The sequence below is a fragment of the Phyllostomus hastatus genome, unplaced genomic scaffold, assembly GCF_019186645.2.
Source record: "Phyllostomus hastatus isolate PE091 unplaced genomic scaffold, TTU_PhHast_1.1 phas_scaffold_216, whole genome shotgun sequence".
In the NCBI taxonomy this organism is placed as follows: Eukaryota; Metazoa; Chordata; class Mammalia; order Chiroptera; family Phyllostomidae; genus Phyllostomus; species Phyllostomus hastatus.
Window position 1 is genome coordinate 12,054,118 of NW_025334018.1, and position 27,864 is coordinate 12,081,981.

The following is a 27,864-nucleotide window of genomic DNA, read 5'->3' on the forward strand; positions in this document are numbered from 1 at the left end:
TAATAAAAAGCCACCCCATGAAGTTCTGGGGCGGTGTTACACAGTATTGATAGACAGACAAAGAGGGCTTCTTTGGGACCAGGGCCATGCAGGGAGTTAGAAAGGTCTGACCAGACGAGGGCTCACATCGGCTGCTGTGGTGATAAGTCTGCTGACTGACCGAACGGAAGAACCGATGGGCTGAGAAACGGCTGCGGAGTGAGTGCAAGTCCGCAACCCTCCTCCTTCCCTCCCCGCCAGCCCCACAGCTACGGGTTACACGGAATGGGGTAACGTATTAAAAATAGCACCCAGCTTGCAACATGGTAAGCACTCAAAAATGCTTATGAGTTCCTTTATGCGCTCTTTTTTTTTAATCCTCACCCGAGGATATATTTACCGATTTTAGAGAGAGGGGGAGAGAGAGAAAGAAAAAAAAAAGCACTTCAATAATGAGAACCATCAACCGGTTCCTTCCCACCTGAGCCCCACCTGGGGATCGAACATGCAAACTTTGTGCCTTTGGGATGGTGCTCCAGCCAACCAAGCCATGCGGCCGGGCCCTCCGTGCACTCTGACAGCAGTGACGTGAACATGAGCATGTCTGTCCAGAGGCACTCTGGTGAAGCAGTTAGGACTGTTCTAGAACCAAACAGCCTGGGCTCGGACCCTGGCCCCGACCATCCCAAGCTGCATGGTCGCAGGCAGACAGCCTCCTGCACTCTGGGGAGCCTCGGCTTCTCCTCTGGGAACGGGGTGGCGGTGCTGGCCCCACAGCCTGCTGGGGTTGAGCGAGCTACGCGGTGAGAGCCTGGAAGGTGCCAGCACTGGGGAAGGACAAGGTAAAGTGTCAAGGTTTTCGTCGTTTGCATCTCAGAGCCGGTCAGCTACACTGGCTTCTGTGCTCCAATAGCCTCGGTGTCTACCTTTAAAGACTTCAAAACTGAGAAACTGTCACCCTGGCCTGGCCGGTGGCTTACTTGGTTGGAGGGTTGTCCCATATGACAAAAGGTTGTGGGTTTGATTCCTGGTCAGAGTACGTAAGGAGGCAAACGGTATGTTTTTCTCTCTCATGTTGCTATTTCTCTTTCTCTCTCTCTCTAAAATCAATAAACATATCCTCGGGTGAGGATTAAAAAAAACCCCTGAGAAATTACCAATTAGGATAATTAAATGTTATTTTTAGTCTCTTTTCTCTTCTGCATTTCTCCCTAAATACAGTTAGCTCAAAACTCACTCATCTTTGGTAAAATCCTGGAAAAGCTGCCAACTCACTGTGAGGATGGGGCCAAAGAAAGCGACTGGTGACACGTGTGGGCGGGGTCACAAATCAACCACGCCGAGGCGCCAGGACGCTGTGCAGAGCACAGGGCAGCGTGTGGCCCACGGGAAGGTGGCCCCTGCGGCCCGCACAGGCCCCCTACCCTCCGGCTGGGGACCCTCCACGGTAAAGGGCGACACCGCGGCACCGCCTGAGGAACGAAGGAGCCCGAACCCCCGAAAAGCCCCCTGGCTTCCCTCAGGCACCGGGCAAAGGTTAGGAAGTCTCTTAATCTACTTATGTTATCTCACTTTGTACGACAGTAACCTTTTACATTTCTGGACATTTTCAAATAAGCCGTGACTGCACTCCTGCCAACAAGCAGGGCCCCTGCAAGGACCTTTAATGAGAGCTAACCAGAAGCAGATTTTCTTTAAGAAACTAAAGAATAGGCGTCCTTTAGACAACTCTCAAAAATAGCTCAGCTGATTCAATGAAATCACCTTTGAACACAAAACCGAAAAGAGCCTCAGCCCAACAGGTCACTGCTGTGGGGAGGGCTTTACACAAAGGGTGCGTGCGTGGAGGGGCCTGGGACCCCCGCCGGGCCTGGAAAACCGGCTGCCCTCGCCCGGGGCCGCTCTTTGTCCATTCCGATCCCCCCTCCCTCCCGTCTGTTTCCACCCTTCACAAAAGCGCTCCGAGGTTACATTTCTGGCCCAGCGGCTCTTCCAGCCACTGCTGGGTTCGGACCGGATTTAGCCCGAGCTCCGGCAGGTGACGCGCCCACACGGGCCGGCAGGGAGAAGGGCGGGCATGCTCCGGCTCCTGACAATGGTGGGGGCCATGAGGGGCAGCAGGCTCTCAGGGCTCTGTGTGTGAACAAAGGCGCCTCTCCTTCTGTAGCCCTCTCTCTGCCCCACAACCCGGCCTCCGTGGGGGCGAGGCAGGGAGAGGGGAAACAGAGGGTCCTGGAGAGGAGCCGAGAGGAGGGCCCTGGGGCCACCTGGACATGCTCTCCCCCAGGGCTGCTGGACATGGGAGCCTTCACCCCTCTCTGGGGTTAGTGGCTTCAGGGTCAGCAAGTGAAGACCCAAAGGCTGCTGGTCATGGTGAGAACAACCACGAGAGGTCTGCAGCCCACCTGTGGGTCCCAGCGCTGTCAGCCCAGCCTCTCCCGCCCCCGCCCACCTGGCCCACCCTGGCCGGCAGAGCTGTGGGCAGCACAGTGGGTGAGGTACCAATACCATTGCCAACTTCTCGAGCATCCCACAGGCACAGAGCTCTGGGCTCTTCTGCTTGTCCCCGCCCATGTCTCCCCACCCCATCCAGTCTTGGGAGAGCGATGGAGAGCCCCGGAGGGGAGGTCACCCCACCGCCCCAGCCACCGGAGGTGAGCAGCCTGCCTTCCCTCCGTCACCTCCGCAGGTGCTTTGCACCAGCTCGGGCTGAGGCCGACACACAGAACCACAGTGGGCCCCCCTGCCGTGTCTTGGCCACTTGGATTTACACAGTCCCACAGGCTGCTCCTTTCTACCGGGACCAGAGCAGGACCTTCTCCACCGCTCACCCGCCCTCAGAGCCTGTCCTGTCTGAAGACAGACCACGTCCCGCTGGGCTCTACGGCGGCCACAGCCTGGAATCCCCCGTCCTGGGGGGTTCCCACCTCCCACCCAGTTGCCTGAATGAGCGGCTGCCCCCTGCACGGCAGCACGCTGGTCTCTCTCGGGGCGCAGGGCTCGAACGCAGCCACCCCGTCTCAGGGCCCCAGTCCTGAGCTCTGCACGGCACAGGTATTTAATACAAGCCTTCTGCCCACACTCCAACATCAAATTCAGAAAAGCAAGCCGTCTGAGCTTGCTGAGAGGCACCTGAGAGGACTGGAGGTGCCTGATTTTGCTGCCCAGGGAGTGTGAATCAGATACTGATTTCCCGCGAGGATGGGTCAGGCCGGCTGCAGCCCTGAACGCCAAACCACCTGGTCCAAGACGGAGCAGGCTGCGCCCCAGCAGTGAGAGAGGGTGCGTGCCAGCACCGAGATGGTCTGGAGGCGTGACCCCATCCAGACCGGTGCTGGGCCGTGTTCCTGGGCCCCAGCCAGAAATGTGACAAAGCCCACTGTCCTGATACCCACTCAGGTGCCCACTGGCAGCTGCGACACCACAGCAGTGACGGCTGCGATGAACTGGTGACCAGGGGCCACGCAGGTTACACGCGTTGGCATACACGGCCTGGTGAGGCTGGAGAGCCCAGTGGGAGGGCAAGGTCAGACAAGGCAGGCGACGTGTTTGGCGGGGAACCACATCACTGCCAACAGTGCGCCGAGCTCCAGGCCAGGCACCGGGGGCACAAGGAGACAAGGCCCGTGTCCTCCGGAGTTGTGGTTTGGGGAAGAACAGAAACGAGGCCAGTACACACCAGTGGGAGATGCCCGCGTGAGGACATTCGTGCAAATCACTGAAATCCCCCAAACGCCCATTTCCTCATCTGTACAGAGGGATTAAAAACACCGAAATCGAAGGGTTCTTTGAAGACCCAACACGGCACTTTGTACCCAGTGCTTACCTTGGGATGGATCAAAATAAAATTAAAAAAATGAACAATGACTATTGCTCTTTTAATTAGCCACAAAATAATCAGGCTTTATGCACTGATGTGAAGCATGACATCTCAATGTATTTCTAACTTTTTCTAACGTACACATCTTCAAAACACCCAACCCTTACGAGTTGGAAGTCTCTCTCGCCTGCACTTGGTTCTGTACTGGAGGGTCCCTAGGGCGACCATGTGATGTGCCACCCAAACCAGGGCACCGCCAGGAGAGGAGAAAACAGGAACGAAGAGTAATTCCATTGGCACAACAGGGTAAACCAGATGTACCATTTTGAGCAAATGAAACTGCTGATGGAGTAATCCATCATTCACAGGCCAAGTTCAGGGGCAAGGTCAGCAGCCATCACTACGTATCCTTTCTCCATCATTTTTGGGAGGTGCCAACAACTTCGAGAGCAGATCCAACTAAACTCCGACCTAGATAAGAGCCAGCAATGGCACCCCGCCCCATCCGGAAGTCAGGACAGTCGGTGTGCATGGACGCCCCACCCCTCACCACACATGCACACGCACATACACACACAGCTCTTCTCCAAACTCCTCCAAGGAGTCACACCCCGGTCCTGGCCCTGGCACCTGCCAGAGACCTCCTGAGCTTCCCGCCACCCCTTACCTCAGGTGCCCCAGGCTGTAGAAGCGGGACTCGCCGTCGGTGGAGCGGACCACCTGCAGCGTGAACATGGGCTGCAGCTGCCTCAGCTCCAGCAGGACGATGGCCAGGTAGTGGATGAAGAGGAGGGCGTCCACAAGCGAGACCGCGTATTGCACGATGCCCTGGTAGTTCCGGTCCCGGGAGTCCAAAATGCGGACCCCGTAAAACAGCCAATAGGAGACCACGAAGAGGAAGATGAGGACCAGCAGGAGGGCGCGGAACACAAACACCCGTGGCACGTCCGCCCTCTGCCTGCGGAAGAAGAGCGCCCAGGTCCCGATGAGCAGGATGAGGAGCTTGAACGCCACGGAGATGAAGAGTCCCTCGCAGATGGTGCCGCAAGGCTCCAGCTCGTCCCTCCACAGGATGGGGGGCAACAGGAGGAAGGCGATGGGGGTGAGGAAGACTAGGAGTCCGAGCGCCGCGGCGACGGCAAGGCCCAGGTAGCGCTTGCAGTCCAGCCCCACGCTGTCCTCCAGGTCCTTGCTGATTCTGGCGATGTCCTCCTGCGAGATGCTGTGCTCCGAGGTGCCCGTGACGGCCGTGGTGGTCTCTCCCCAGTTGTCATCCTGGCGGGGAGAACACAGGAGGGTGAAGAGCCGCCCGCAGCGGCAGGCCCTTGGTGAAAAGCCGCAAAGCGAGGACCTGGGGCATGGTGGGTGTGGAGGGCTCACCCTGTGGGACCCCTCCCCCACGTGCGCTTTCTAGAAAATAGGAGCTTAGCTCATTCAGTGCAGGCACTTGAAACTGTAACTACTTTCACTGAAATTTTTCAAAACGCACCGTCCATTTTACCTCTACAAACAGGGACAGCATAATCAGACCTTTCTGCGTTTGCGTCTGGGAGAACCCCACACTGGTTGCCGCTGCCTGTGCTGGAACCCCTTGACATGCCTGGGGGAGTCTGGGGCTACTCGTCCTGCAGTACATAGCCTGCTGTTTCTTAGACTAACACATGGGGGTTCGCCTGTGGCACGAGAAGAGAACACCCTCCGGTTCTTTCCTCCGGTCGTGCCTGCGTTACAGAGGCTTCCAAAGCCCACCTTCCGGAAGTGCCCCCAGGAGCGCCGGACAGAGGAAGGCAGAGCGAGGGAACTTACCTGGAATGAGTCAAAGCTGGCCTGCAGCGAGGACTCCCTCGTTTCTAAAAGCTCCTGGACAGTTTTAAGGCCCACCGAATCAACACCAGTGCTGGCACTTCCCTGACAACGGTTCTCGCCAAACGAGCTGAGCCAATTCAAGTGCCTGCGGCCAGGGCAGCTGAAACTCTCTCCCTCGTTCTCAGGGCAAACGCAACATCAAAGGCAGGGCAATACCAGGGTTATTACAATGTCTCTGTCTTCTACTTTCTTGCTTTCTCTCTCTTTTTAAACTCTGGTAGTTTCCAGTTAGAGCAATGAGTCTCTGCACTGAACGAGATCCAGTCGTCAGGATTTTAAACAGTTTGTGAACTTGGCTGGCAACTCGGACTGCATTCAAAGCCACGGCAGAGCAAGGAGGCGATGAAAAGCCACATGGGGCCCCCAGAGGTTGGGCCTCCGAGCTTTGTGTACTAATACATGACTGAACTTGGAGAAAAGTCAGAGTGGGTCAAATGAACGTGTAAGACACCAACTTAGGAAAATCTAGTGTAATAGCTGAATCAGGGGGATAGAGATCTCCTAACCAAACAACCTCAAATCTAGTAAGGATAAAAAATACAAAACGGACAGGCCACCACAAGCAGTGGTGGCGGCAGCAAAGGTCTTGACCTGTGGAGAAACAGGTGTCACGTTCACGGAGGAATGCCTGTGTAAGGCAACAGAAGCAGCCGGGACTATTGAACATGGCCAGGGGGGAAATACAGAAGGATACACTCAGTCTTGAAGACTCGTTGGGCAGTTTCATATAAATTTAAATATATGGCCCAGCCATTCCACGTCCAGGTTTTTATCACAATAAATAAAAACAGATGTCCACAAAAGACTTGTACGAGACCGTTTTAACAGTTTTATTCCTAATAGCCCCAAACAGTGCAACCCAAATGTCTGTCCATCCGGAGAATGCGTAACAAATCGTGGTGTTTTGATACAATGGAACACCGCTCAGCAAAATACCAGAGAACGAACTGCAGAGACACACCACAGCATGGACACATCTCAAAGTCATTATGCTGAGTGAAAAAAAAAAAAGTCCAAAACAAAAGAATGTGACTCCAGTTACATCAAATTCTAAGGCAGGCAAAACCATTCTACAGAGTAGCAATCAACACAGGGCCTGCCTTGGGGTGGGGGTGGGGGGGCGGGGGCGGGGCCGGCAGGGACTGATGGGAGGAACTCGAGAGGAGGGAGCAGAAATACTTGTACTGACAGGAGTGTGGGCTACACGGGGTTATTCAGCTCTTAACGTTTTTCAAACCGTGCACGTTAGATCTGTTCATTTCTCTGTATCCGAGTTTACTTCAGTTTTTTAAAAAGAAAAAAATGGCACGCAGAGAAAAACAACAGCCACGCATTCGAAGAGGGACAACTTGCTCCGATACAAGGTGAGAAGGTCAGAGGCTCCCCGAAACCATTTACTCTGGGACACTCTCCGTGAGGGCAGTTCTGGGGTCCGAGCTCCACACTGGGTGTAATATCCGGTTGGTCACCAATACTGGAAGCACTAGTAGTGCCTTGCGGTCACACTGCTGACCACCACGCTGCTCTGATTTGGCCACTCGCCTTTTTTCCCGCCAAAGAGACGCTCCCTAAACCCCCTGCGCATTTTCAGAATGTGGGCGCGTCTGTGCCGAAAACAGGTGGATGTCCAAAGGGCCCTCTCAAGCTTCAGTTTCTTAGAACAGCGAAAGGATCTAAGATCCCCTAATCCAAGCCCCTTGACTTTCAGTGTAGAAACGGAGGCCCCCCAAGGCGGTGACTGCCCACGGTCCCAACACTACTGAGAGGTACAGCCTCCAAAGGCCCACTTCAACGCTCTTCCTGCCGCATCATCATCCTGGCGTAAACGCCAAGAGCTTCCCGACGCAGTTACCAGACGCAGAGAAGCCGCAAAGGTATGGAACACCAGCATCTCTGGGTCCACATCTGGATGGAAACCTACCCCCTGCAGCACCTAAGGGAGGTCCACTCTCAGGACTGGCCCCACCCATCCAACCACCCTCCACCCCTCTGACCCTGAACTACAGACCGGGACTCATCCCTGGACAAACCCCACACCCGTCCCCCTGCTGCGGCTGGGGGTTCCGAGAGCACCTTGTCTACGTGGGGAATTCTAAGTTCAGTCCATCTATCCGCTTATAAGCGCACAGCTGGGTACACCCAATACCTACAGGCACACACGGATTTACCCGCAGTCCTGCGTCTGCACGGCCGTGTGTGCGTGGCTCGGGGGACCGGGGGGCCGAGGCTGGACAGGCACGTGTTTCAAGAGCCGTGAAGGACACGCAACCGTGTTTCTGAGTGCAGCTCAGATGTTTACTTAGCTCTGGTGGGCTGCCAGACAGTGGGGGCCCAGAGAGAAGAACCCACAGAACGTTTTGTTCAGAAAATTCATAAATGACCAATACAGCTGACCCTTGGACGATGGGGGGTGAGGGGCACTGACACCCCCGCCCCGCGCACGGTCGAAGACCAGCGTACAGCTTTGACTCTCCCAAAACTTAGCTACTACTAGGCTACTGCTGGCCAGAAGCCTTACAAATAGCATAAACAGTGGATTAATACACATTTTGTACGTGTATCACTTCCTGTTTTCTTATAATAAAGTAAGCTAGAGGAAATGCTATGAAGAAAGCCATAAGAAAGAGAAAAATGCATTTACAGGACTGTACTTACTTAATGAAAAAAATCCTCAATAGCTCAAGCCTGTGTTGTTCACGAGTCAACCGCACTTAAAAATTTGGGTGATTTCACATAAAATCCTGATTTCCAGCTTTTCTTAAATATGGCAAGGCGCACCGCAGAATCCCTGAGTCAGTGGACGGGAGGACGTGTCTGGGGCTGAGGAGCTGCCATCCCGCAAGTGACAGAGGAAATGCAGTCTCCAGGGCAGCACGGACGCCCCGGCCCCCTGTCCCGGCCCGACACTGCGGTGGGCGCCAGAGGTGGCTGCTCATCCCCAGGGCCTACTTCATGCACCCATGTCTTCCTACCAGGCATCTAAGGACGTAGCCCCCAATTTATTTTGTGGCCAGTTGTGACATTCTGTCCGGACTGTCCCTGCCACTCTGCTCTTCTTCCCCACAGGACTTGGGCTTTGGGAAGGCGTGTCCTTCCCCGGTGTATCCGGCTCCGCTGCAGGGAGTCTCCAGAGGCTGCAGCCCTAACTTTTCCCTCCTCTGCCCTGAGGTCTGCCTCGCTGGTGTCTTTTCAACACCATTCAAAGCAAGCCCGCCAATCACGCTTCAGAAGAATCCCCAAGCTAGCCAATGGCAGGGCAGGCTGTCCTCAGACCAACAAGAAACCACGGGTCGTAGATAAACTAATCAACATGCTGGAAAAATAAAGATAAAAACCCAAGAGAACCTATTGCAACACGGCCTAGAAAAACGTTTACCAAAAGGAGCCCCGACCAAGGGCAGCGTGCTTACGGGCTGCCTTTGATCCTCACCTGGACTTCCTCCGTCCGAGTGGCATCGCTGGCCAGCAGTGGCTCTCCGGGGGGCGCTTGAATGGTGACAGACTTCTCTGACCCTCTGCCATCTTTATTCCGGGGTGATTTGTGTCTCTCTCTGTTTCTTTCCCTGAAAAAGAAAATAATCAGCTGGCACATTTTTCCCAAGGTAATGAACTCTCCTCAAAATAGACTGTACATTTCATTTTGAATTTAGGAAAATCATACACACACAGTTACCCCCTGCAAAGAGTAAGTTGATCTTTTCTCCCTACTTAGCATTTCCTTTCTGCGATCATATTTTTTTCACTCTAAAACAGCGAACTTTAGAATGTGTAGCTAAAGCACACTGGTATTGTAAAATGATGGCCTTGGTTTGCTTTTTAACTAGACTTATCTTCTAGGACCTTGTGTTAGGACAACCCTGCACAATATTCCAGCTTGGGTCTATCCAAAAAAATCTGGGACACACTGTCACCCTACACCTTCGGACAAGAAAGGAAATTCTAAACCAGCACAGAGAACCATTTCTTCTCATTCCTACAAATTCAAACTGAAAGGCATTCCTACAAGTTCTAGGTGAACTCAACGACACCCCTAGAAACAAACAAAAGCTAGGTCGAATGACACCACGGTGTGCACATGTGTGTCTATGTGTGTATGTACCTGTGTGTGTGCATTTGTGTGTACATGTGTGTGCATGCATGTGAGTGTGTGTGTGTTCAGGCCTCCAAAGGAAAGCAGGCTGCTGTGTCACATTAATTCTGGGGGGTCCCCCAAGGTGGCTATAAGAGCCCCCTGCCGTGGGTCCTTCTCAAAATTGCAAAAGGAATCAATCGCCTTGCAAAGCTCAGAGGTCAACACCTGGGCATCAACAACCCATGGGAACTGGCCCTCCGGCCCCCAACTGGGAACGGTCAGCACAACCACAGGAGCCCCTCGGTGGCCAAGTGCACGCTCCTCAACCTCCTGTCCCACAGGCGGCCTTGACCTCAGCCCACCTTCCTTCCCCCACCGCCCTCCTTCCCATGAGCCCTCGGCAGGGCGGAAGCACTGCGCGCGCTGACCGTGGGGACAAACACTCAGACCTCAGCTCTGCCCCCACGAGATGTGCGGCCCTGCACACGTTCTTCAGCCTCCGGACACCTCCGTTTCCTCATGTGTGAAGCGGGGATGACGGTGATACCACATAGACAGAGCAGGTGAAGGCAGCACAGGAGCGTGGAATCAGGGCTCAACAGGCAGTAGCTATGATTACAGCGATTCTGCTCAGCCAAGGCAAAGGATGGGGACTTGACTTTGGGAAGGCCCCCTCCCTCCATTGCGCGTCTCCTGCAACCCACCGCTTAGCTAACAGAGCCCCGCAGACTGCCTGCGCTCCAGCTCCTGCCCTATCGGTGCCTCCCTAGGACGGGCTTTGGTTCAGTCCTCCAGAGAGCGGGGAGGCGTCTGACTCCTCGGGTGGTAGCATCTCTGATCTCTGAATGGGTGACCATCACAATCCATTGTAAATCAGAGTCTAGGAGTAGGTGTATTCTGATCACCCTGGGCGTTTTATTTTAGCCAGGCAACCAGGGAGAGAAACAGCCGGGAGATCTGAGAGGTGAAGGCCAATCACTCCATCCACCCCCACCCCCTCCCAATCCTTAGAGCACTTTACTAAGTGCTTTATTGCACTAATTTCATTCCAACCCAACAATGATTTTATGAGGCCAGCATTCCTGTCCCCATTTTACAGACAAGGAAACTGGGGCTCAAAGAGGCTACGTGACTTCCCAGAGTCACAGTGAGTGTCAGAGCGGGCTCTGAGCCCAGGCCCACTCCGGCCACCCCGGCTGACACCGCGCCACGCCCCACGGATCTGCAGGGCCACAAGAAGGCTCTGCCGCATGAATATTCTGATGGCTCCTCCCCACACCCTGTGCTGGACCAGCCACCACAGCTGTGACATGTGCCTCTGAGGCTGCTGCTGGGAGTCACGGCCGGGCTGTGACCTTGGGGAGCACAGAGTGCCCAACACCCTGGGCTGCCAAAAATAATCACTTCCGAAGGACTCCCTGTGGGAAACGATAAGCAACTCGGGCGAGACTTCCCACGAGCCAGGGTGAACTCTTCAGGGTCTAGAACTGTGGTGCCCCGGGGTGCCCCCACCCCCGGGCCAGACCCAGCAGCCCCCCCTTCCCCTTTACCCTGTTTCCCCTTTCCCCACCTGCTCTCACCTGGGTCACTCTCCACCATCAGTCAAGTCACCTGCTCCCCTCACCCGTCTATCTATCCACGGGCCCCAGGGGTCACATCCTGTGACAGCACAAATTCCACTGGAAATCAAAATGCTTTCTGAGCACCGGTTCCTGGAGCCTGGACCCTGCCAGGCAGAGGGCGGCGGCGGGGGGGAGCCACCCAGGGCTGGAAACAGCCAGTCCCACCGCCCACCCCTCAGCCTGGCTCGTAAAGGGCCCCATGGCACCCGAGAGAGAAGCACCGTCTATCGGCTACTCTGGTAACATCTGAGGTAAACCAGATAAGGGCCCATTATCTGATAACCCCAGCGCCAGAAACCCTAAACCAGGGCCTCCCCCAGCCGGAGTGTGCAGAGAGATCCCCGGGGGGTGTGGATCTGGGTACAGACTCGCTGGCGCCACCCTCCGAGAATTCCTCTGGGGAGGGAGACAGCAGGAATCTGCATTTCCCACCAGCGCCCCAGGTGATCCGGGAATCGTTCCCCTAATCGCTCCCCCCCAAATCCTCCTGGGGGAGGGGAGCTGCTGGACTAAATGCTTGGAAGTCGGCCTGTGCGTGAAATGCCCTGTATACAGCAGGGGCTCAACTGTCCTGCAGCTTTTACAGACATGCTGGTCCTGTGCGGCTGCCCCGGGGGGTCTGAGCCGACACTAAATACGCAAGTCCAGCAAAAATGCTGTCAGTCGGCGCTTTCCAGTTCACAGAGCTACAGCCACAGCGTGGCCGCCTCGGTGCAACAGGTCCCCAGCGTCCGTCCGAGCAGTTCCCGATGCCGTGACTCCAAGGAAGGGCCGAGAGTCCTCTGGGAGAGGGCTCCCCCATGGTGACCAGTCAGAGGACACAGGCCAGAGACCAGGGGAGTGAGGAGACCAAGCCCCTGAAAGAGGCTCAGGCACACTCGGGCGCTTTCCGGCTCCAAGCGGTCTGGGTCACCTGCGTGCCTTTGCTGAACAGGTGTGTCAGCCACAGGACTCTTGGTATCCTCCTCTCTCAGTCTGTTTCCATGCAACCTCTGCCCGAGTAAAGATGAGTGTATCTGTGCACATGTGTGTGCAAGAGGGGCAGGCAGAGCGGGCGAGGGCACGGCATGGGTCTGTACCTGTGTGCGTGTGAACGCATCTCCCCAGGTGGTTTTAGAGCTGAGCCTTTGGCAGCTGCTGCAAACGGCCCCTCGGCCCAGCAGCTTCCCCATCGAGTCCCACAGGAGTCCCACTTGCAGCCGCATTTCCTGGGAAGCGGCTTTGGCTCTATGGCTGTTGTTTGCTCTTTCTATTTGGGGAACGCTGGCCCCACCAGGTGCCCCTCCCTTTCCTTCTCACCACCACCCACTACCTGCCCTTCCCCTCCGCTGGCTGACGGCAGGGACTGGCTGGCTGCTTCCTCTCGCGCTCAGTCCGGGCAGCCTGGGAACAAAGGCCCCAGCCCCCTCGTTCGGGCAGCCCTATTTCGGACAATGCATTTCGGCACATTAGTCACATGAGTTACTCTTCATTTCCTTTCCATTTGTTTTCCTGCCACTGACTCCTGCCCGGCCCAGGGGAAAAGCACAGGCTTCCAAAAAACCAACAAGCGGGCCTGATACCTGCCGCAGGTGCCCACCAGCCTGGGCACCTCAAGCAAATTTTGGTGCCCCTGGGCCGCACTCTCGTCAGCTGATCAATGGGGGCACCACCTCCCACCACTGCAGGACGGCTGTGAGGACGCAGGAGAGGACTGAGGCCCCAAGGGCACTCGCCCGCTGGCCCTCACCACCGCTGGCCGCTGCCGTACTCAGCTCAGGGAACCGGTGCGCCAGACCCACAGGTTAGGCGAGGTCGGCCGAGGCCACACCGTTTCCCCAGCAATTCAACCGGACACCCTCTGGGGATGACAGACATCGCAAAACCAGGGCACTGCCCTCTTTGCTAGGAAAGAGTCACCTGTCATCTGCTTGGAACCCAGCCCCTCCTGCAAAGTCGGTGGCAGCGTCATCAGGCACATCACGTTTGGAGTGCATCACCATTCCTCTCTGGGCCACAGTTCTACTAAAATTACCCCCAAAAGCCAGGCCCCTCCCCTTTCCCACACTTCCATTCAAATGCCCAACGAGGGCCTGAGCAGAGCGGCCTTCCCAGGGACAGTCCGGGGGACGAGAGGCTCTTGGCTGGATCGAGGGTCTGCCCAGGCCAGTGGAGGGGGACCGTCGCTGCTTCGTGTCCTGTCTGTCCTGGCAAAGAGTGGCAGCCTCGGCCCCACAGCGACGACGTCCCACCCGGCTGCAGACAGAGAATTCACCGCATGTGGGCACTGCCTGCTTCCCAAGAGCCGGGAGCGCACTGCACACGGTGTCCCTGCACCAGAGCTGCCCCATGTTGGCCCCCAGTGACGTTCCTCCATCAATTTATTATTAAGTCTCAGCTTGTATTATCATTTGCTACGTGCTTTCCACACAGGTCGGGGAAGGCGCTGGGAGGCCTGCATGCTGTTAACATGGAAAGTTCCCGTCTCTTTCAGTTTCCACAAGGGCACTGCTGCGGCTCTGTATCAGTTTCTGGGGGCCCCCAGAGGCCCGAGGAAACGGCCGAGCACAGCCGGGGCCCCGGGGCATGGCAGCCGGGACTCGCGTGCAGATAAAGGACACTGGGGACGGCCCCACTCGGAACACTGCAAGGGGTCCCCCTTATTCATCGCCGAACACCGAGAGAGCCCCAAATTCCGATGTGCATCCTGTGGTGTGGCAAAGGGAAGCCGGGCACACGGACAAGGAACAGGTTTCCCTAGAAGGCCCGAGGATCGCTGCTTTGACAGCGCTATTCCCGGTATTTCACAGCGAGTTTGGCGAGTGCGCCTGGCCTCGGAAACCTGCGGCAGCACCGCCATCCTCGCTGGGGCTCCCCTGGGCTCCCACACAGGCCCACCTACGTCCTTGCCCTGCGTTTTCATGATTCTAACAGCAACGCACGGAGACCCAGAAAACTGTGGATGTTGGAAAGTAAAGCACCCATATCCCTCATAACCTCGGGGGGCAGATTCGGATCCCTCGTAACCCAGACACCGGCACGGCTGACCTGTTCACACCCACCGCATCGCGAGACTGTAGAGCTGTTACAACGTGCGAAGAGGTGGGCTTGTTTTTGAAAGCGCGGCCTTGTGAACACATTTATACGTCTTTAAGTGTCCTTCTTTCACCCTTCTCTATCCCACTCAGAGCTTTAATTGCAGAGTGCACACCCGTGGGAGACGGGATGAGCACAGAAGGAAGATGCCAGAGAAACGAGCGTCCCCGCCAGTTCCCCCCCCCACCCCCGGCATCCAGCCCCGTCCCCGTGGGGGACCCTCCCGGCGGCCGGGAGAACCCCTGCCGGGCCCCTTCCTGCACGAGGATCTGCATTCAGCTGCTCGTATGAGGACCTGCTCAGTCAGGGGCACACCAGTCACCCTGCCCGGGCCGTGCAGGGCCGGGCCACCTGTGGGCCTCTGGGCGGTGGCCAGATGGAGCCTTTGACTCTGGGGCTGAAATGCCATGGCCATTCATGGCATTGATGCAACCACTGGCCAGCGACCTCCTACTATGTGCTGTGTTAGATGCTTTACATGCACCACTGAATGACCTCTCGACAACCCTGCAAGGAGGCGACTGCCGTACCCATTTCACAGATGAGTCTGAAGGCATGGCGGCACCAAGTTTTAGCACCCGCAGCCTCAAGCAGCACGGTGCCTTCTCTTCAGTCACTCATTACTCGCCAAGCACTCCGCAGGTCTGTGCGCCGGGCTCCGTGAGCACCGGCGCACCCCAGAACCTTCTGCTCAGGGGAGGGGTTAGCCCCCGGCACCCAGGACAGCGTTTTCCAAGCCCGAGTCAGAGAGAAGGAGGCATCAGGCCCCTCCCCCCCCACTGGGTAAGCCTCGTGGCAAACGCAAAATGGACCGAGGCAGCAGCTTTGGCCGGAAAGCAACAAATTAACACGGCTTTTAAAAAATTTCCATTTACATTCTTCCTGAAGCTTTGGGAGAACTGCCATCTATGAGAAGTACTTGGAAGTGAAGAAACATTTCCACTGCAGAGAGAGACTTTAATTTAAAGTCGATTGTGAGAAATTAAGGTCATCAACTGTAATGGAAGCAATAAATCGCAGCGTGGTGGTGCGGTTACGCCCCGTGCGTGCTGAATGCTCTTCGAGCTCCGCTGCTCACGCACAGGCCCGAACACCCAGCCCCACGGCCCAAACGCCCAGCCCCACGGCCCTGCACCTCTGACGGGCCTGAAAAGTGAATCTACATGCCCCACAGACCTGCAAGTGTCTCCAACAAGGAAGGCGGGACCGTCCACAGCTTACATACCCTTGCCGGTGAGATTTTTTCGAGTGACTTGAATAGTAAGAGTATCCAGAATACGTGGATTCGGTATCCATAGCAGTGGACAGCTTGCTTTGGATGAAGGAACAGCTCCTGCTTCTCCGTGGAGGTAGACAACTTCGCCAGCTGGGTTCCGGGAACCTCAAAGCATCTGGGAATCAAGGAGCCGCTCTTCAACAGGAACAAATCCTGGGGAAAGGGTTGGGGGGAAACCGGTATCAACCGTCAGAGCCAACCTAAAGGGCTGGAAGCTAAAGGACAGCAGCCGCCTCCTCTGGGGTCCCCATCACTGAACAAGTGAGCGAGAGCGAAGCTTCTGGACACTAAACGCTCCACGCATGCAGCAACAAGCTCCCCGGGTACCTGGGAGGGAGGGAGACAGGTAGGTGACTGGCACGCAAACCTCCCCCCTGCCCCCAACCACAGCAGCAGGAAAAACGGAGGGGGGTGACACCTGGCCCCGGGCCATTTCCGGGACGCAGCCTGGCCCCCAGAGGCTCCAGCTGGGGGAGGTGGCTCCCCACAGCCCCAGACACCAGGCCCAGCACCCCCTGCCGGTCTGCCGATTACAAAAAACGATACACAAGGAAGTCACTTACAAGGGGTTTGCTCCTAGTTTCCAAAGGCCAATTTTAAAGGAAAAGAAAAAAAAATTCTCAGTCTCTTCAAACCAGGAACCCAAATTCCTGAGAATTTATGTGAGGGAACTAATTTCTTTTTGAAAGAAAAACAATGATTACTGCACTGTCTGTAACAGTAAAAAGCTAGAAACGATCTAAATGCCCCCCAAAACAGGGGAGGAGGTTTATCCACCCACAGAAAGATCACACAGCTGCTTAAAATGACAGCTGAGCAGAACGGAGACCTTTACGACGGCCCGCAGTTTCAAGCGCGGCTACGGCACCAGGCATTGCACAGACCTATCCTGCTACCCTGCAGTTATGAGGCTATAAAATCACTTAAGGAAAGATAAGGATGAAGAGGGACATCAGAAAAAGAGAGCAGGTGATTGATGAGTTGCAGGCTCCTAGGTCTTTTCCCACATCTCCATTGGATATTGCTTGGCCATAAAAATAAATCAGAAACATTTCCAAGTAAATTTCTGGACCCCACACGCTAACTTCTAGAAAACTTGAGATCTGCAAGTGGTGCCCCTCCCACGCGGCCATCACCCCAGAGCTGGTCTCCGCCCTCCGGGGCTCCTCCTTTCAGGGCCCCTGGAGGCTGAAACTGCAAACAGAGCCATCCAGGGAAGTGCAAAGACAACAACAAAGGACCTGCAAACACCAGGCCCCGTCCCTGCTGCGGGGGAGGTCACCGCCCCACCCCACCCCACCCCCACCCCAGCAACCACCTGCAGGTGTGCAGGGAGTTCCCTGAGAGCCCCCACAGCCCCCACTCTCAAAGGATGCCTTCCCCCCTCCCCTCCCTGGTCGGTGGTCCAGGGCGAGCCTCCCTGGTCCTGGATGTCCTCTGCTGACAAGGGCCCCAGGCAATCAGAGGTTGATAGGGGTTCTGGCCAGGGCTCTTCCCGTCTTGGGACGTGCCCCCGGCCTTGGGCACCAGTTTCCCCTCTGTCACACCAGGGTGAATCGGGGAGCCACTGTCTTCACAGGGTTGATCGGATGATACAGAATCTGGAGCTGGGTCCCCAAACCAGCTCTCACTGGCTTATTAGCTGTGTGACTGCAGTCACAATACTCAACCCCTCTGAACTGGCATCTGTAAAACGTGTCTAACAAGAGGAAGAAATAAGCTACACAAGTGTGAACGCTCCCAGCGTGGCCCCAAGCATGTTCTAGGTAAACGAAGTCGTGGTTGTCAGCACGCTGGGTCCGGTACTGAAACCCAAGGTCCCCTTGTCCCTCCCAGGAAGAGGGAAGCCCTGGGAAAGGAGCGGGGCGGAGCGGGGCCTGCGCTGCCTTCCCACCTGGGGGCTCCCCTGCAGCTCACCTGCAGCCAGAGGGCACTGGGCTAGCACCTCAGCCCCCTGCTCACTAAGCCTCGGGTCTCCTCATCCCTTAAGCAAAAATAAGGCCCCTGTTTCTGGGGCGACCGTGAGTGTGAAAACGAATGTCAGGCATTTTGAAAGAAAATGTTAGTTTTGCTCTCAGGCCTACTCCCACTTTTCCTAGAAGACTTCGCCAGCACACTCATCTTGTCTTCTCCCTCCTCTGCCCCCCACCATTCCCACGAGCAACTTCAATGAGCTTTCAGCGCCTGAGATTCGTTCTTTTCTGCTCCGGGCTTTGCGGCTGCGTCCCTGGCAGGCTACACCGGGAGGTGAGCCAGGCTCCGCGGGCCTGCCCCGAGCCAGCCCCTCTCCCTGAAGGCCCTGCTCTCTGCTGACCTGCGCGTTCTAGCGCGAGCAGCTCCGCCCAGAACCCCCACTGCCTCTTCCACATTCAGAATTCACCACCCACAACTCCTACACTTTCTCTGCCTCCCAACCCATCATTCCTGACTGCCCTTTCCAGCCCAACTTCCAGCCAACTCTTGCTAACTGTTGCTGGGGGTCTCAGAGGCGAGTGGCCCACCTCCCCAGAACCTGGCTGATCCCATTCCAGCCCCCTGGCTGTGCCACCGTGGGGCAGATGCCCACCACTCCGGGCGTCTGCTTCTCCCCCTGTAAAACGAGGCCACCTCACAGGATCACTCCCCCGGCTGCTTGTGAACACGCATGGAGCCTGCCCACGTCAAGCCTCCGGCACCTGGAAACCCAAGGGCCGTCCCTCTCCCTCCTCTGCCAGCAGACGTCACTCTCCGTCCTCATTAAAAATCCTGGCCATCCATTAAGGCAACTCCAGGCATGTCCCTCAAAGAAAATCATGGGCTCCTTTTGGGAAAGGCTCTACCTAACCCTACCAGCTGCCCCAGTCCAGCTTCCCTCCCACAGCTCTGGCCTGTACTTAGCGAAGGCGGGGTCTGCGTGCTGCGCTGCCTCTCCCTTCTCCACCGTCACCCCATCCCCCCACCCTTTCCCCCGAAACAGCTCTCGGCTGGCAGGTGATGGCCGCTGATGGGCACGGGCCTAGACCAAAGGTCACATCCTGTCCTCCGTCCCCTAGATCTCGTCTACCTATTCATTCATCCACCGCCCTATGTGGGAAGCATCTAGGGACCCTTTTGGCAAAGCTAGGGACACAGCAAGGACAACGCACATGGCACAGGCCAGTGTCCATTGTAATGCACTGATGCCATTCCTCCAACACACCCTCCCGTCTCCCCATCCAAGTGTCCCTAAAGACGCAAACTCGCCCACTGCTCTCCATCCATGGATCTACCCCAATGCAAGATGCGGAGACAAGAGCTATTGTTTGCCCCCAGGGCATTCTGGACACACAGGCACCCGACAAGTACCAAAAGGCCGAGTCCCCACTGCACGGGTCCCACTCAGGCCTCTGCTGCCCTGGGTTCATCGCCAGCCACCGTCGCACCTGTCCTCCCCTGGCCTGGCCTACCCTTCCCCATGTCCCCTGCCAGGTGACGTCATCATCCGGTCGGTCCTCTGGCTCCACCCCGGTGCCACTTCAATGCTCGCTCTTCCCTTCCTCCCAGGCAGCCCACTGTCACTAAGAGCCCTCGGAACTCCAGGCTCCTCCCCGCCCCCACTCTCCCGGTTCTCAGCCACCCACTCCTCCAGGGCTACCCTGTTACCAAGCCTACAGGTTTCCTCGCTGAATCCACCCAGTCTGCGCAGAGCCCAGGCCCCTTCTCCTGCACCACACGGTGAACTCCTGTCCGCAGTCCGAGTGGGGATGAAGAGGCAGCAACAGGCAGCCAAGCGACAAAAACCCAGGGCGAGCTCATTTTAAAAGCCAATGTAGGAGCTTCGATGTACAGTAGTCACACTATAGCCCCCCCCTTACTGATGGGAGACATGTTCCAAGACCCCCCGTGGGTGCCTGAAACCGCAGACAGTAACGCACCCTATATGTACTATGATTTTTGATATACATATATGCCTATGAGAAAGTTTAATTTATAAACTAGGCACAGGAAGAGACTAACAACAATAACGAATAATTAATAGAGCAATTACGACAATGTACTGTAACAAGAGCATGTGAATGTGGTCCCTCTCGGACTACCGCACTGGGCCGTACTCGGCCTTCTCCTCCCTGCGCCGCTGTGAGACGACAGGTGTCCCTGCGCGAGAGGAAATGAGACACATGAGACGCTGAGAAGGAAACCCACGGGCACTGGACACAGGCACTGCGGTGCCGCCAGCCGACCACTGCGACCACCACGAGACCACTGTGTGAGTAAGGAGCGGGCAGCATCTGCAACGTGGACGCACTGGACAATAGGATAATTCACTTCTCACACAGGATCGAGCGAGATTTCATCACACTCCTCAGAATACATGCAGTTTAAAACCTATGAATGGCTTATTTCTGGGACTTTCCGTTTAGCATTTTTGGAGAGTGGTTGACCACAGGTAACTGAGACAGCGGGAAGCAAAACCCTGGGTCAGAAGGGACGATGTAGTTAACAGAAAAGCACATCCTGAAGCTTATCACTCCAACGATATATTCACAAGACAGTTTCCTTGTATGCACAAGAAATTAGCGGAACTCAGACAGGGTCAGAGGGCCACCTTATCAGGAAGATGATAAAGGTGTCAAAAGGAACCAGAGCCCCAGGGTAATAAACTGACTGACAGGCTGCTGGACTGGCCTGAATGGGGTGGAGGCAGGTACAGGTTCTGAAGGGTCCTGGAGTCTGGAACCCCAAACCGGACCCACACTGCACTGGGGCCCAGCAGGTGGTGGCCAGCGTGATCTTTCAACTCACCGCACAATGTCGCTTCCCTGCTCAACCCCCGTGCACCTCGGCCTGGACTTTCGCTTTATACCATGATGTCCCGTTCTCCATTGGAGTGATTACTTCACATCTGGCTCCTGAGCAGACGGTAACACTGCAAGGGCAGCAACCCTCTCATTACCGCCTCTCCAGCTCCTGGGCCCCGCCGGGAGCTCCACGTGGGCTGCACGGAGGGTTTCTGTGGCCGTGCGCAGCCCACACAAGTGCTGGGGAAGACACCTTAGAGATGGTCCGGTTTAAATGCCCAGTTTTGTAGAAGAGGAAAAGGTGCAGGCGTTAGATGCAGCAGTGAGGACGCAAGGGCCAGGGGTGGAGCTGCCCTGCCGCCCACACACCTGTCTCACTCAGAGGCGCAATTTCTGCTTCGGAGGTGCCCTGAGCAGCTGCACCCCCTCTGCTGCGGGACATTCACCCTCAGGCGCTGCAGGCACTGCGGGAGGCTGCCGCCAGCATGGGGCTGCAGCTCCTCACCGCGGCCACCAGGGCGGCGCTGAGACGGTGCACAGGCCACGTCTGAGTGGCAGGATCTTCAATTCTGGAACTGTCAGGCGAAAATGACCAGGAGAACCACCTTCACCGCCCTTTACTCAAAGCAAAGTGAAGATTGATGGCCTCGAAGAGAATCTTCCCCCAAAGTCATGTTCATGCACACAGAATATACCTACTACTTAAGCAGAGAACACAGCGTTCCGAAAACCATAGGAGGGAAATAATATGTTACGGTAATGACAGTGGTAAACAGAAGCTAACCTTCGTGAAAAGGAAATTATAAAAACACCCACAGCTCTGCCTGGAGCTTATTAAGTCATTAAGGGAACTCTAGTTTGGAGGGCAGCAGGCTCCCTCGCCAGGGGTGCAGAGACTGGCACTGAACTTGAACCGCCACCGCCCTCCTTCCCCTCCATCCGCAGTGGGTGTGGTCGAAGGAAAAGAGGTTCCGGTGCATCTGGGCTTCTATATTCTGCGCACATTACTTCAAATATTTACTTTTTATCATATTGTATGTAAAATGCTAAAGGGTGGACTCTATTCATTGTTATTTTTACTATGTTTAGAGGCCAACATTTTCCTCAAGATACCTGTGTTTAATTGTACGGCATTGAAGGGGAATGTGAGAGTTTAAATACTTTGGTTTAGAGTCAACTTCACTTCTGCAGAAGAGAAGCAATGTGGTTGGACAGCCCCCTGTTCAAATCCTGGCTCCGGTACTTATCAGCTGTGCGACTTAAATCAAGCTACTCAACCTTTCTGTGCCTGTTTCCCTACCTATAACAACACAGTTATATACAGTATTTACCGTATGGCCTCAGTGAGGTGGCTATGCAGTGAGATAACTCACCATCACTCAGAACGGCGCCTCGTATATGGTGAGCACTCACAACTGTGAGGGTATTGTCATTCCTCAGCAAAGTGAAATTCTCTCAGCTAGAATACCTTTTATGGCATATGACTTGGGTATCATTTTCATTGAACTTAACGTACTTTGGGGGGGTCTGTCATAGTCTATCTTTCATGAAGATCAACAACCGTAGGTAAGTAATTTAATGATTTCCACCCTGTTCCGTGCAGGCCTCCCCTTTTCCCGTCCCCAGGACGGGAGTGAGTATCACAGAGATCAGAGGAGACGGTGTGTGTTCTCCCAGGTTTCCTGGGAGGACCTCGGGGCTGTAAGCGAGGGTGTGGAGGGCAAGGGCAAGGTCTGCAAAACTTGTCGCTGAACTTGTGGTCCCTGAACCGTAACTCATCATCCAGGCCACCGAGGTGGGGGTCAGCGGTTGTGGCATTTATGACAACTCCCACGATTCTTTCATTACAACAGAGCTCTTGTAAATGAGCCATTCTGGGCCACTCTTAACAAGGAAAGAAAATGCCAACCTCATTTTACCTGCCTTGCCAATGATTTCAGCTCACCTTCCCAGAATAACCACTCTGGGCCCGAGTCATTAATTACCTCTAAAACGCCCCAGCCAGCTCAGTGTAGGTTTCTAAGGACCTGTGAATAGTTACCATGTCAGGGGCTCTACGCTGTACATTTGTTTTCAAGTAATCCCTTTGCCCCTGTTAGACATCTAAGCTTCAGCAAAACAGATTTCACGGGGATCACCTCCTCGGTGAACTCCCCGGTGCCTGGTCCCGTGACCGCTGTCCAGTAAGCAGGATCCAGAAGGACAGTGGGGACAAGACAGCAGGACATACACGCACCTTCTTGTCACGCTTCAGACCAGACCAAAGTCCCTAGGAGAAACGTGGTCCAGCCGCGAGACCCCCTGATCCAGTCTCACCCACCAAGAGCGTAGCACCGTGCCCAAATCACTAGCCCACACCCAGCGAGCCCCGTAACCACGGCTAGTTCACTCGACAGATGATAGAGGATGTGGGAGGGGCTGTTGTAAGTCGTTCCCATTTAATACCTCACTTAATTATGGGACCAAACCTTATAAGGGAGGTAAAAGGTTAATTTCACGTTACAGTTAAGGGTACCGAGCCGCACACCCGGGAAGTGAGGGAGCTAGGGGCTCGAGCTCTGAGAGTCTAATTCTAGACCCTGTGCTCTGAGACACGGTAATGGATAGCACTGTAGCAATGACCAGAACTGTTTCATTTACGCAAAGAAGGGGGGACAGCCATTGTAAAACCTTCCTCACTCGGGGCCTGTTTCTTCTTCAAGAGCAGGGTTGACCAGGACTTGTTGCTTGGGAAGGAAACCCCTTCATGGTTTTTCCCGGTCACTCCCATACGGAACAGCTAAAAGATTCTGCGGGATAGGCACAAATAGGCCGTTCTCAGGATTCTTGTCCCATTTTACTTACTGACTGAGCTGCAACCAAGTCGCACAGCCAGCACTGTGACAGTAAGTTTCACACCGGGTGTTTTACTAATTACACTTAGACACCACCGACGTTTGGAGAAATGCTAAATGCTCACAGATAGGTGAAAAGTGTTATTTCTGTGAACTATAAAATAAAACAGATTCCTCCCACAAATCAAAGCCCCAACGAGATCACATCGATTTAATTCAACTCTAAAAACTCTAATTAGTGGTTACATAAAATGACTAATTACATCTCCCTGGATGCAGACAGTTTCTGCTATCTCACTTAAAGAACCTAGGAGTTGTATAATCAAACTACCCACCCCTAGGAAGGAGAATGCTAATTAGCACTGTTGATGGGCGACACAAGTTATAATATGCCCAACAACATGTAAAATTTCTAAACACATCACCGAAAGTGCCTGAGTCTTTACAGCTTGCTAGCTCTTTGGAATAAGTGTCTAAAAATACATTCATTTCCAACCAGAGCCCGGAAACATAGAAGGGTTAACAAAATGCAAGTGCCAGCCACTCTATCACCATAATAAAGCGCTCTAGCAACTCTTAACAAGCAGCTAAAAGTGCTCACAACACCTTCGCGGCGCGCGCTGGATACCTGGTTTAAAGATGTGGAAACCGAGCAAGAGAATTCTGGGCTCCAAGTCTCACTCCAAGCTCATCTCCGGCCGCCAGGCCGCGGCTCCGCCCCACTCCTGCCTCCACCACCGACGCGTTTAAATTTTTATAAAGCTTCACACTCCTCTGGGCGCGTTGCTTGGGGCAGTTCAAAGACTGCAGTTGGAAAAGAGGTCCTGCCCCTGTCGAAGCTGCCCGGGTGCGGGGAGATTTCCTCCAACCGGGGCCCTCGGGCAGAGACTTGCCAGCCGCCTTCTGCTCCACCCCGGCGTTTTTGAAAGTAAACTCCTACCTGCCTGTTGCGCTCTGCGATGCGCCACCGGACTCGCCCCCCCGGCTCCGAGGCCGGCTCAATTTTGGAAGCGAGGTGTGAACACAGGCCAGCTCTGTGCGGGTTTCTGGCCCTGGGCCGGGCGGCCCCCGGGCGCTGACGGTTACCGGGTCGAGCCCCGCGGCGGGGTGGGGACCAGGGTGCGCGCCCGGCCCCCGGCCCGCACAGCCGAAGCAGCCGCCCGGTGCCTCCAAGAACGCTGGGCCACTCCCTGCCGGCTGCGGGGACGCGCACCTCCAGGGCGCACCCCAAAGTGCAGCCAGGGAGAAGGGGTGTCCGAGGCGCAAGGAAGGAATGCCGGGACCCAAGGAAGTGGGGTGCAGCGGGGAGCGCGGAGCAGGAGCAGGAGGGGCACACCTCGCGGGGGTGGGAGAGGAGTGGGATCCGGGGAAGCACACACACACGGGGTGCGGTCCGTAGGAGGGGAGGCGGGAGGAGAGCGGAGAGCCGGAGTCTGAGTCCTGCGGCGGGGGTGTGGGATCCGCGCTGGGGGCGGCTCCCCGCCCGAGGTCTGCGCCCCGCGCCCGGCCTCTCGCCGGACTCACCTCGGCACCGGCCGTGCGGGCTCCGCGGCCGCGGTCTCGGCTCGCAGCGGCCCCGGCTCTGCGGCCTGCGCTGGGCTCCTGTAGAGGCAGAGCCCCGCCGCCGCCGCCGCCGCCGCCACCGCCGCCGCTGCACTGCCGCTTTCCGCTTCCTGTCCCGGCGCCGCCCCGCAGCCCGAGCCCAGCCCTGCGAGCCCGGCGCGGCCGCTAGCCAAGAGCAGCGAGCGCGGCCGGCCCCGCCGCGGGCCCGGCCCACCTGCCGCGGGGGGCGGGGACCAGCGGCGTCTCCCCCCACCGCGTGTCACTCCACGCTTCGGGACGCACTCACAGGCGCACACGCACATTCACACATACGCACACAGACCCCAGAGACTGATTCCCACCCTACATTCACACATTTAAACACATGGCCAGGGACTGACCCCACCCAGCACCCAACATACTTGCACCCTCGAGCTCACTCTCTCACACACGAGCAAGCATACTCATACGCACACAGACACCAGGGACTGAGCGCACACACACACTTTCACTTGCACGTAAACACCTGGCTAGGAATTGACCCCACCCTGCACCCCGACATATTTGCACCCTCAAGCTCACACACTTGCACATACTCACAACCGCACAAAGCCCAGGCCCGTTTGCCCTCATGAGATCCTGAACACATATATTCACACAGTCCAGGGGCTAACCCCTCCCTGCCTCCTCCCCCCACACACACATTCAAAGAACTTACCAGCAAAATCCATGTGCACCCACATCCACACCCCCACCAGTGTACACACTCCCACTTAAACTCACACGCACCCAGGAAATGGCCCCACAAACAACCACACACGACTCAGGTCCCCTGCGGTCCCCTCGACCAACCTCTCCCTCCTGGGCTAACAGAGCAGTCCCTGCCCCCCCCCCACACACACCCCACCCCAACCCACCTCCTAGAAACTGCTGGCAGAGCACACCTCTGAAGGCCGGCTGCCAGGTTCCCACCCCGCCTCCTCCAGGTCTGCCTCTGGCTCTGAGCCTCTGCCTCCCTGTGTGAAAAGCGAGAGGGTCCCACGCGAAATCGCAGGACGACAGCACTAGGGGTATGGAGAGTGGCTGGTGCCCCGTAGGCACTGCGCAGTTGTCAGCTACCGGTAGGAATGTTTGCACCCTTCCTCCTCAGTCGTCTCGTCTGGGTGGGGTTGGGGGTCCCTGTGGAGAGTCTGCAGTCTGGCTGGGACCCTGAGCCGCTCACAGGACACAGCTGTGAGTGGAGGCAGCAGCTAATAAACGCTGCACAGTCGGGTCGAGAAACACACGCCCACCCGGACGGAACTAGCCTTGGTTGGGCACTTCCGCCCCCAGAGCCCTCACTCTCCCCTCGCCAGCGCTCCCCCTCCAGCTCTGGGCCCAGCACATGCAGTTCTTCAGCGGACGTCCAGTGTTCCATGTGCTGCTGTCTTCCCAGCGCCACCCCGCCCCCACCGCCACAGCCTGCCATCAGGCTTCACTGCAGAGCTTTACAAAAATGTGCCTCTTTCATGTTTAAATGTAGACCCTTCAAAGTTCCAGGAAGCCAGGGATATCCAATTCTAGCTACCACGCTTCTGAACAGCCCCCACGTGATCTGCAGAGCCTCGCTGAATTTTGGCGGAAAGCGATTCTTACTCACTTCAGTGGGTCTAGCTGCCTTCCCATGTGGTGCTTGTGTGGGAAAGAAGGGTCGTGTAAAATAAACTCTATTTTCGGATATAAATTCAGCTTTAAATGCCATCTACTGTTCGTTTTTATCTGGCAATCTCGAGTATTCGAGTCGGAAAGGTGAGAGCTGGAAAACTTCCCAGGCGCTGAACGGTGGTCTGTCCCACCTGGAGGCCTGCTTGGACCCCTCATCCGGCTCGACGCGGGTCAGCCCCATTCAGCTCTTGCCCAAAGTCAAGTTCTCCAGCCTGTAACCTTAACTGGTAATAAAGGTCACATGTATTTGTCTCGCTTACCCATTTTTTCCAAACTCACCTAGGAAGGTGGGGGACCCCCCAGGGGGTGTTCCCATGGCTGCAGCATGACCATACTTGCCATGAGTTCAGGCACACCCCAGAACGCTACCCACCGAAACTCTCCCCGCCTTCCCGGGGCCACCTCAGACTCCATCGCTCACTCACCCAAGGCCCTTTCCCCAGTTTCCCCACCCAGAACTACCCCCCCCCCCCCCCCAGGTGCTGTTTCTACACTGAAGTTGCTTTGAAACATACTTCGCAAATGAATGAGTGACTAAAATACCACTGGCTCTTGGGAAGTTACTAATCTAACCAAGGAACAACCTAATTGAAAAGGCGTGAAATAGGGATGGAAAATAGTGAGCAGCAGAAGAGGATGCATGAAATGATGAGTGCTCTAAAGACACACTTTTAAAGTCATCTACCCAGCCTCAAGAAAAGCAGGAGCCAAGGGAGAAAGGCCTCTGATAACAAAATAGATTGTATAAAATCCATGCTTTAAAACATACAGACTTCATAAATAAGAGGATATGTCATACCTCACTTAGATGCTGTTTACACTTAGTTTACAAGCATTTCCAGTAAGCTTCATCATCTGCTTCCTAGCCCACTCTAGGTGAGACACACAGTAAAAGAGCGGAAGAGGTGAGTTCGCAGACCCGGGCACTGCAGAGGGGTCACTGTGAAGGTCGCTTTGTTCCAGGACTCACACTTTCCCTGTACCAGGGACTCCTCCTGGCACACTGGGGCATCACAGAGTAGCGGTGTCCCTCGTGACCTTGAGTTATACAGGTTGGGTGGGTGTTCTGTGTACAATACTCCATTTAAAAAAAATGGGAATTGTGAAAAAATATTAGAAAATTTTTCATCCAAAATATTTGAAGTGTTAAAAAAGTGCTGATTCTTTAAAGGGCCATTTTCTGTAAAATGTACATATGTGTAATATGTTCTTATAGGTTAATAATTCCAGTGGTGGGGTATTAAAATGTGGGTTATTCGTGCCCAAGGAGAGAGTCACACGGACCTGGATGGTGAGGGACAACCTGCCCTCACCTTG

General features: G+C 55.6%; 1 protein-coding gene across 2 annotated transcripts in view; it reads right to left on the bottom strand.

Annotated features, from left to right (window-relative positions):
• The window catches only part of VANGL1 (VANGL planar cell polarity protein 1), a 46,959-nt gene extending 21,997 nt beyond the window's left edge, over nucleotides 1-24,962 (bottom strand). The window contains exons 1-4 of one of the 2 annotated variants that reach the window (XM_045817013.1): nucleotides 24,826-24,962; nucleotides 15,660-15,863; nucleotides 9,096-9,228; nucleotides 4,467-5,074 (exon numbers count right to left, since the gene is read on the bottom strand). In XM_045817013.1, coding sequence (XP_045672969.1) covers nucleotides 4,467-5,074; nucleotides 9,096-9,228; nucleotides 15,660-15,730 — 812 coding nt within the window. In that variant the 5' untranslated portion in view covers nucleotides 15,731-15,863; nucleotides 24,826-24,962. Of the gene's footprint in view, nucleotides 1-4,466; nucleotides 5,075-9,095; nucleotides 9,229-15,659; nucleotides 15,864-23,929; nucleotides 24,056-24,825 lie in introns of those variants that run through there. The other variant, XM_045817012.1, reaches the window with a different exon arrangement.
• Nucleotides 24,963-27,864: the final 2,902 nt, after the last annotated feature.